The following is a 10151-nucleotide window of genomic DNA, read 5'->3' on the forward strand; positions in this document are numbered from 1 at the left end:
CTGGAACAAATTATCAATGTGGATGTTTCAACAACTGAGCAGGAAAACAACTGTCACATTACATTAATACCATAGCTGGGTTTTGTCCAAGCTATTCCCATATCTCATCCTCTGCCCTGGACATATCTTACTGATCTTACTTAAGATCTCTTACTGATCTGGTGTGCACTAAAAGAGCAAGAATGATGAGTGTAAGTATATGCATGTTAGCATAAATGAGCACATCCCATTTTGTGCTATAGATGTCAGCCAAAAGCAGAGAAAAGGGTGAATTTTGCAGCATGTGCTCATCAAAGTTTAAAAGAAATTGTGTGTGCGCTGCTCCTTCCTAAGGCAACACAGAGAGCAGATGCCGCCTCCATGCAGGAGAGGAGCCTCAGTTGTTGGCACCAAAGTAGCCTCATCACTCGCTGATTAAATACAAGCTCGACTGGCCTTTTTATTTTCCCTTGGAAAAAAAGAAAAGCCGGTAGAGAAAACACCCGTGCGGCTTCCCTCGCACCCTGCGCCAAGCCCGAGCATCACGAGTTCAGGCGCCGCACCGGGTCGGGCACCGGCGGGTGCTGACCCCGGGGCCGAGCCGGGCTGCGGCTTCCCGGCCCTTCCCGGCCCTTCCCGGCCCTTCCCGGCCCTTCCCGGCCCCTGCCCGGGGCGCTGACCCCGGGGGGCTGCGCTGGGCTCCCTATTTGGCCATGCGGCGGCCGGGGCCGCGCTGCCCCGCGCCTGCCTTACATGGGCCGGGCGGCCGCGCCGCGCCGGGGCCGGCCGGGCCATTCATGGCTGCGCGGCCGCTCAGTGGCGCGGAGCCGACCAAATAAGGACAAGGTGGCTGTCCCGGCCCGCCGCGGCCCGCACGACGCTGGCCCTCGGGGGGTATAAATCGGGGCGTCTCCGCCGAGCCGGCAGCCAGGGTCTCCTCCGCTGCCCCCCGCCGCCGGTGCCGGTCTGGTGAGTAGCGCGGCGGCACCCGCGGCCCCGAGGGGCGGGCGGGAGGCGTTGGGTGGGACGGGACGGGACGGGACGGGATGGAACACACGGGAGGCACCGGCGGGAGGCACGGGCGGGAAGCACCGGCGGTCGTGCGGGTGCAGCCGGAGCTGGGGCCGTGCAGCCCCCGGCGGAGCGCTGCTTCTGCCGGGCACACCGCCCGCCCCGGCCCCGGCCGTCCCCCGGGCAGCAGCGGCCGCCGCGCTCCGGCGGGGCGCTCCGGGCAGGATGGATCGCCGCGATTCAAAACGCTTTCCCTCCCTTTTCGATCTGCGGCCAGAGGGATCCGCTAATGACGCCCTAATTTGGCGTTTTGCGAGCTGATGCAGCTTTTAAAGCGCGGAGAAGAAAGCGGCTGACGGATCCCGTTTAGAGCCCTGCCTACGAGCCGTCGAGCATCCTCCCGGGACGAGTCAAATTTCCCGCTCCCGCCGCAGCGATCCGGCGGTGCCCTCCGGGATGGCGGGCCGGGGGGCGCGGAGGGGCTGCCCGCGGGGCTCTGAACGTGCCGCCGTGCTTTTTTCCAGGTTCGTGCTTCCTTCCGAAGATGTGCGACGACGAGGAAACCACCGCACTGGTGTGCGACAATGGCTCCGGGCTGGTCAAGGCGGGCTTTGCCGGAGACGATGCCCCCAGGGCCGTTTTCCCGTCCATCGTCGGTCGCCCGAGGCACCAGGTAAACTCAGAGGCAGGATGGAGGCAGGACAGAGCATCGCTCTCTCTCTAGGCGTTGCCTCCACTTTCCCCTTCCCTCAGTTCTTCTGCCCTGTCCCAAATACCCTGCCGTCTCGTCTGCTCAGCTCTTGCGACAGTATTGGTGATTCATTCCCGGGTCTGGCCAGGGTTTCCTTAACTTCCCTGTTTGGCTCTCCCATACCTTCCTTTTCTCCTACAATTTCCTTGGTAAAAAGTCCATAAAGTTCATAATGCTTATTTTTTTTAAATGAAAACACTTTCAGTTTATATTTTTTTATCCTGGATAAATTTCTGCTGAGGCTGCATAGTAATAGGAAGTGTCTTCTATCACTGGAATGCTAATTTTCCTCTCATTTCCTATTTACAGACTCCTTTTCCTGCTCATGATATTGTGCAGTTTACTTTCAGTCACATTTTTGGACCAGAAAGAAACAATTTAATATAAGAGGTGTATTATAAATGGGAGAAAATCCATTCATCTCATGGAAGGAAAAAAGAATTTATGAAAACACCTCATATTCTCTTGACTTAATATTTTAATAATGTTAAATTTATTTTCCCACAGCCTTTTAGGGTTGTGACTGCTTGTACCTTTCTTGAAAATAAGATAGTTAGAATTGCAGAACTGTAGAATGTCCTGGCTTGGAAGGGACCAACAAGGATCATTAAAGTCCAGTTCCTGGCCCTGCATGGGGCAGCCCTGGGAGCCACACCATGTGCCTGGGACAGTTGTCCAAATTCTTCTTGAACCCTGTCCGGGTTGGTGACCAGTTCCCTGGGGAGCCTGTTCCAATGCCCAACCACCCTCTGGGTGAAGAACCTTTTTCTAATATCCAGCCTAAATCTCTCCTGACTCAGCTTCAGGCCAGTTGTCTGTGATGTAGTTGTTTGGGCTCTGTGTTGTTGTCTTCCCCAAATAACGCTTTTCTGTGTTTTCTTCTCTTAGGGTGTGATGGTTGGTATGGGTCAAAAAGATTCCTATGTGGGTGATGAAGCTCAGAGCAAAAGAGGCATCCTTACTTTGAAATATCCAATTGAACACGGCATCATCACCAACTGGGATGATATGGAAAAGATATGGCACCACACTTTCTACAATGAACTCCGTGTGGCCCCTGAGGAACACCCTACTTTGCTCACAGAAGCCCCCTTGAACCCTAAAGCTAATCGTGAAAAGATGACCCAGATAATGTTTGAAACCTTCAACGTACCTGCTATGTATGTGGCAATCCAGGCTGTCCTGTCCCTGTATGCTTCCGGTCGTACAACAGGTAAAATAAACAAATGAACACCATTTAGAGTCCATTTCCTTTCAGGAACTCTCCTTTCTTTACATTCCATATACGAAAATGCACCATAACTCATTCAATTTACTCAAAAATCGGTATTTTTACTTTATAGCAATTAATGATAGCATAAAAGCCAATACAAAATAGGTTCACATTGCTCTTTCCACAGACAGTTTGCATTGGTTTTGCAGAGGCACCATGGAACTGACTGTGCCACTGCTTGTTGTGGTGCAAATGAGGAGACATTCCTGTAGGGATACTGTAGTTACAAAAGTGTTACACCAGCTGAAGGGTTTAAACTGGACCAAAAGATGCCTATTATCAGATCAAGGCAGTCACTATTGCAAATATTCTTACTGCTCAGTATAGTAGAGGTGGAAGACTGGTCTTATGGATTATTGTAAAATACCTATGGAACAACTGTTCTGTGCAAAAATTCACAACCCACAGGAATGTCCAGCAAAGGCAGAAAGAATTGGAAAGATCTTTGTGACTGGAAAAGAATTATGCTTCTTTATATTGCCTGAAAAATCCTTTATTTTATTATGCTTCTTGCTACTTCCTGTGTGTCAGGGCTCTAAGCATTTGGCAGGTGATTCCAGCTGCTCTCTGCCGTTTCTCTCCCAGGTATTGTCCTTGATTCCGGAGATGGTGTCACCCACAATGTACCCATTTACGAAGGGTATGCTTTGCCTCATGCCATCATGCGTCTGGATCTGGCTGGCAGGGATCTGACTGACTACCTCATGAAGATCCTCACGGAGCGTGGCTACTCCTTTGTGACAACAGGTCAGTCCTTCAGCTTTTCTCTACCATGAAAATCCTCACGTCTCTCTTGGCTGATCGTCTTCTCTAGCCTTGTGCTTATCCAAAGTTTGATTTGATTCTCTTGTACCTACAGCTGAACGTGAGATTGTTCGTGACATCAAAGAGAAATTGTGCTATGTTGCACTGGACTTTGAGAACGAAATGGCCACTGCTGCCTCTTCCTCCTCTCTGGAAAAGAGCTATGAATTGCCTGATGGCCAAGTGATCACCATTGGTAACGAACGTTTCCGCTGCCCTGAAACCTTATTCCAGCCATCCTTTATCGGTAAGTGTTCCCAGGAAATTCTCCTTTCTGTAGGAGGTATGAATGAATCAGAAGACTTGGAAGGTGCGCCGCTCCTCTTCCTGCTTACCTAAATTTGGCAAAAAATCAGACATGAATGAATAATAATTTAGATCATTTGGTTCCTGTAAGATGGGCTTGATGTAAGCTCATCCGGTAATTAGCTGAGTTCTGGGCTCTTGTTGCAAGTTTTAGATCAAGTTTTAGGGTCACAATCTTTTAATGATAAAACATACAGTTACAATATCATCATTGAGGAGTTGGACTCCATGATCCTTATGGGTCCCTTCCAACTCTTGACATTTTATGATTCTGTGTCACTGATGGCAAGAATAGCCTTCAGTGCTGCCTTTGTAAGGCTTACACTTGAAACAGTATCTATTTCCATGAAGAAGTAAAGTGTCAGAGAGGAGAAGGACATGGAGTGAAGGTGTGTGTATATTTATATACACTGTAATTAACATTGCCATGGTCGAGATGGTAAGCCATGCTGGTTGTGCGTGCAGCTGACGGATACAGCAAATGTTTATACTCTTAAGTCCCAAGCAGAACATGCAGTTGTTCATCAGCTGACATCTTACTGTGGATCCAGTGTCAACCCTTTCAGGAAGCACCTGTTAAAATTAACAAATTGGAATGCAACCCACAAACACTTGCTTCTTGTTTCTTTTTTCTTACCACTAATATCTTCTTCTGTGTCATGGTATGTCTTGCCTTGATGATTCTGAATACTATAGACTGTATTTTGAGTAGACTGAAGAAGTTACTATTGTCTTCTTTAGTTCTACTTCAACTGTTTTTATTGTCATTTGCTGTCTTTACTATATTCAACTATATTCAACTATATTCAACTATATTCAACTATATTCAACTATATTCAACTATATTCAACTGCTTTTAGTGAGACTGACATAAACTTACACTCATGTTTTCTGTTCTTGATACCCTTCTTCCATTGCTGTATACTAAATGAGTTTATCTTGTGTGTCTACTTGTTCTCTTGCTGTATATTTTGAGTCTCTTGCCTCTGCACATGCATTATGAGTCTTACCTTTTCTAACAAATAATGTTCACTTCCTAAGCTAGTTTTGCAATTCTGTATTTTTATGTTTTTCTGTAGCGCTTTATAATCAGGAAGCATTTTTACAAGAAAAGGGCCACAGAAGTTCATATTAATGATGATGAGCAATGCCACAGTTTGGTTTCATGGAGACCTCTTGTATAATTCACTGGCCTATTGTCTTTTTTTTCCTCAAGGTATGGAATCTGCTGGTATCCATGAAACTACCTATAACAGCATCATGAAGTGTGATATTGATATCCGTAAGGACCTCTATGCTAACAACGTCCTCTCAGGTGGTACAACAATGTACCCTGGCATTGCTGATCGCATGCAGAAAGAAATCACTGCTCTTGCTCCTAGCACTATGAAGATCAAGGTAAGGAACTTGACTCTGTGTTGTAGAATTTGGGTAAAGATGGAGACAATGTCCACTTCATTAAACTGGGATATAAGAACAGAGCAAAAATGAGATCAACAACTCTGGACAGACAAGCAGAAATTCCATTTAATCAGAATAATTATGTTGGTTAGAAGCAAGTGTTAGAAAAGAAGAAAATATGATTACAGATTTTTTTAATACATTACATATATTGTAAGAGCTGCTGAAGATCAATACCATTATAGAAAAGCCCTTTACTTGCTTAAGGAAGTATCTAGCAGTGTGTAGCATTGACAATATGGATTTATTGTTCAGAAATGAGGATTCTGTTGCTTTTCTTTATCCTAGATCATTGCCCCTCCTGAACGCAAGTACTCTGTCTGGATCGGTGGCTCCATTCTAGCATCTCTGTCCACTTTCCAGCAAATGTGGATCAGCAAACAGGAGTATGATGAGGCTGGTCCATCCATTGTACACCGCAAGTGCTTCTAAGCACTCCCCCCCTCAATTTACTTCCCACTCAGGATGACGACAATATGCTTCTTGGAGTCTTCTGGCAAACCTTCCCGAACTCTTCAGTCATTGTACAGTTTGTTTACACACCCGTGCAATTTATTTGTGCTTCTAATATTTATTGCTTTATAAATAAACGAGATCTGGGACTTGCAACCTACAAATTATTGTCTTTTGTTTTATTTTAAGTATTTTTTGGTCAGAAAAATGAGACTTAACCCCTGGGATTTGGAAACTCGCACAAGACCTGTGAATACCTTTACTGCATCCATGTCCTAACTGTTGTAGGCATGTTAGGTCATGGTTTTTCTCTTAGAAGGATTTACACTTTATAGTTTTAATTTTAGAATCTGGAACAAAAGAAGTAATATATTTCAAGGCTTATAAAGAAAAAGCCTTAAGGTAGAGCCAGTAAGTGGAACAAGTGAAAGGAAACCTCTCATACTCACTCAGTTTAGAAAGATTCTTTTATCACATTTATTGTAACTCAGACATTTTAATATTCATTTATTAAAAGCCAAAGCTTCTGTAAAAGAATTATGTTAATACATTTAGAACGTAATTTATAAATAATTAGCTCAATCCTAAAGAGTCATGCAATTGTTTTCCATGGGCTATAAATATTTATGACAAAAGATTAATTGAAACTGACAGCTTACTCATCTTCCCCTATCTCTTCAAAGCCAGAGATAAAGTGAAGTCTTTATTGTAGTAATGCACAAGAATTAAACTTTTGCTGTATAAACCTACAATTGTTACAATCACAATTATTTTCACATCATCATTCATCTGTCTTAAGCAATTTTTAATCCTTAATCTTTGCTATCCTTTCTTGCTGTTTGACCTAGATACTACAATCATAAACTGCACACTTTCCATGGGCATTTGTGTTCCTCACCAAGACTTCTTATAACTGGGCTCTGATTTTTTTTCAAAAAGTAGTAACTAAAAAGGGAAGTACAGAATGATCTGGGACATTTTCATAAAAGTGTCATAGTTTTCAGTCAGTGTCATAGTTTGAACTATATACAGACTGGAATACGCCTAAGTTTGATTTAGGATATCAGTTAAAGCAAGTATCAAACTGTGTATGTAGTTGGTTAGCTGAGTTTTGTCACAGCTGTTTGAAAAGATAAGGCTTATGCGAATTTTATAATCCAATGCTAATTAAAAAAATAGTTTACATTTTTTTGGGAAACTTTCTGTTCCTCTCTGCTTTTATTTTCTAAAAGGTGTTAAAAATAGTGATTAGATGTGATCTGTAATTATATAGAACCAATTTTATTCTTTCAAAAATGTGAAGACATAGTTAAAATTTGTCCCCAGTTTACTTATCATTAGAAAGCATTTTACTGAGGGACCATCTCCTTGCAATTGAAATATTAAAATATTTCTAGATATTTTTGGGGTTGGGCAGAGAAATTGGATGGAATTGTCAAATATATTAAAAGATGAACATATATAGGGCATGTAAAACATTTTTCAATTTGGACATTAATTTAAATAATTCAGACACTTAAAAAGGAAATTTTAACAGTATGAAAATCTAAACATAAACGTGAAATACTCATTCTAATACTGCACACAGTATTACTGAAATGTTGCTGCAAATAGGGCTTTTCATAATAAAATACGAATGTATTAACCTCTGAATCTGTTAAGGCAAAGTCAGCAGCCTCCACTGTTCTCAAGAAGGTTCCCACAGAAGGTAGTTATTCTGAAGTTCACACCATGGAGAAATCTTGTATGTTTTGGAGACATGGGAACTCTTCCAGATGTCTGACCAACACAGATGTTTGCCAATGACTTTTGCATATGGTTGTTTAGAACCGTTGCACTTTTTTCACTCAACTTGCTTGCTAATTTGAAAGATTTGGCTGGGCAGAAAGGTTATCTCAGGTATTAGTGTGAATTAATAGGGTAACACTGGACATAAATTGCAACTAATTGGAGCTTAAAATGTTAAGCAGGTATGCGAAGGGCATGCTAAGTCAGCCCCAGTGGCTGCCTGCCTTGACTGGCTCTGACTGACAGGTCAGGAATGGCAGGCAACTGTTGGCACCACATTCACAGCTCTGCTCAGGGATTCACTGCTGAGCTGTGGGCATGAGCAGGGAATTGAAGGAAGCCACTGATTACAGGACTGATGGAAAAATTCCTTCCACAGGCATTTAGGGATTTGTAATTCACAGTTTGCAGAAATGGATATGAGCAGCAAGGATTGTACGAAGTGGTCGTGTGTTTGCATATACTTGGGACAGGACTAAAAAATGTGCCAATGCCTTACCCTTTTGCTCTTCTGAAGGCATTTTTCCAGATGCATTAATTTTTAGTGCAATAGCCCCAAATTTGGCCATTGAAAATGATGTATTCCCACCCAATGCAGTGAAAACTAGTAATTCATTTATATGGGAATTATAAGTATTTCTGGAAGCAAAACTAGATCTAATGTGATTGAGAGAAATTTGAATATTAAGTCACATAATGTAGGATTCAAAATACTAAGAGAGGCCACTGTTAAACTTTGCTTTCTGTTTACATTTTACAAGACTTAATGTGTTATACATTTTGCACGCAAAATGGGGATGGTGGAATGGGATGCAGAAACTAACTGCAGAGCACCTAAATGACAGGTAAAACTGTCTAAAAATCTATCTAAAAATATTTTAGATATTTCCTTGAAAAAGGTAGATACCCTGTTGTGGTCAACTATCTTCACCTCTGAAACACCTCAGCTGATGAAGATGCTGCCATTAATTTGAAGACTAAAGGAGCACAGCTAACCTTCACTGCTTTTGATGAGATGCCTTTTCAATGGAAGCACAGGAATTAATGTTTAGCCAGATTGTAGATTCAACACACACCTTTTGAAAAGCAGTGTGAATACATGGCAAAAGGTCTGTCTGCCACACTGAAGGGTGTCTGGTTATTTGTCTTTGTAGCTCCCTACTGCTCTGTATGTAAAATGGAGTGGAAGGAATTCTGTGGAAGTAGTCTGACGTGATTTTTAAGCTACATAAAGAAGCTTTATTCAATAAGAAGGGCTAAATGGTATTAAGAAATACTGACATACATCAGTAAGAGCTGAGACAAAATCTTATTGCCTGTTCCGGCAGCCAGAACAAACACTGCCCAGTATTTATGCTTTTGGCTGAAGGGCATTGAGGTATTACCACTGCTGGCTGACCCTCAGATCTTACAGGAAACTTTCCGTGTAGACTGACAAGCTTGTTGAAGAGTATTGAGAATCACGATCAAAACACAATGCTGTTAACATCTATATTAAGTATGTGCTAAGGATCTGAAAATGTTGTGTTTGTGCTTAAAAAGATGGGATTTTTTTACAGGAAATAAGGAGATGTTTCAGAACTCATTTGTTGGTGCTTAAAATTTCCTTAAAGAATTGGTAACAGAGTCATAAATTTGATAGAGTTGTCTACTTTGTACTAATCGTCTCTTAAAAGGCTGTTTTAGCTAAAGCTTTAAGAAAGTCGGCCTGAGGGAAAGCACTAATAGGAAATTTTTTGGCTTGAATAATTGAATTCTGTAGAGTGATATTTTTTTAATATAGAATGAGAGGGTTTTATACTTAGAATCATTAAATGACTCTAAATATATGTGACAGTCAGATTAATCTACAATACTAACACTAAAATGATAATAATAAAAAGGATAAAACCCTGCTGGTTGGATAACTGTATATGAGACCTGGGCAGAGATTGATGCTTGCTTCCAGTAAGAGCTGAAACCTGTCCTACCCTGAAGCAACCTGTGACAGTAGTCTCTGTCATTATCAGGACACAACAAAGAGAATAAAATATTATAAAATGGAATGATTAGTGAATCTTCCCCATTACACTTCAGAAAGACGCAATTCAGGAAGTTAATATACTACCAATTACCTTTAGTTTTTATCCTGAATATGGCTACAATTGCTGAAACACAAAAAGTAAGCAATCAGAAATGTTAATTATTGGAAGAATGTTACAATACTGTTACACATTTAAAGGATGGATTCAATTTATAATTAAGCTGTCCTGTGTGAATAATATTGGATGAAATTAATACAGTAGACATTAGCACAAGTTAATATATCTGGCAGCAATTTTATGT

General features: G+C 42.1%; 1 protein-coding gene across 1 annotated transcript; it reads left to right on the forward strand.

The window, feature by feature from the left end:
• The first annotated feature begins 804 nt into the window (after positions 1-804).
• ACTC1 (actin alpha cardiac muscle 1) lies at positions 805-6196 on the forward strand. Its single transcript, XM_063398836.1, has 7 exons — positions 805-948; positions 1515-1663; positions 2630-2954; positions 3600-3761; positions 3874-4065; positions 5341-5522; positions 5874-6196. The coding sequence occupies exons 2-7, from the start codon at positions 1535-1537 to the stop codon at positions 6015-6017; spliced, it is 1134 nt and encodes a 377-aa protein (XP_063254906.1). The 5' UTR covers positions 805-948; positions 1515-1534; the 3' UTR covers positions 6018-6196.
• The last annotated feature ends 3955 nt before the right edge of the window (positions 6197-10151 follow it).

This window comes from Prinia subflava, chromosome 5, assembly GCF_021018805.1.
Source record: "Prinia subflava isolate CZ2003 ecotype Zambia chromosome 5, Cam_Psub_1.2, whole genome shotgun sequence".
Taxonomy (NCBI): Eukaryota; Metazoa; Chordata; class Aves; order Passeriformes; family Cisticolidae; genus Prinia; species Prinia subflava.

What these genes read in the sequence shown, in the direction of transcription:
- ACTC1 (XM_063398836.1), top strand. Translation starts at nt 1,535, where the DNA reads ATGTGCGACGACGAGGAAACCACCGCACTGGTGTGCGACAATGGCTCC. An exon ending in TCGGTCGCCCGAGGCACCAG is followed by an intron (nt 1,664 to 2,629) that starts GTAAACTCAGAG and finishes TTCTTCTCTTAG; the next exon opens with GGTGTGATGGTTGGTATGGG. An exon ending in CTAGCACTATGAAGATCAAG is followed by an intron (nt 5,523 to 5,873) that starts GTAAGGAACTTG and finishes TCTTTATCCTAG; the next exon opens with ATCATTGCCCCTCCTGAACG.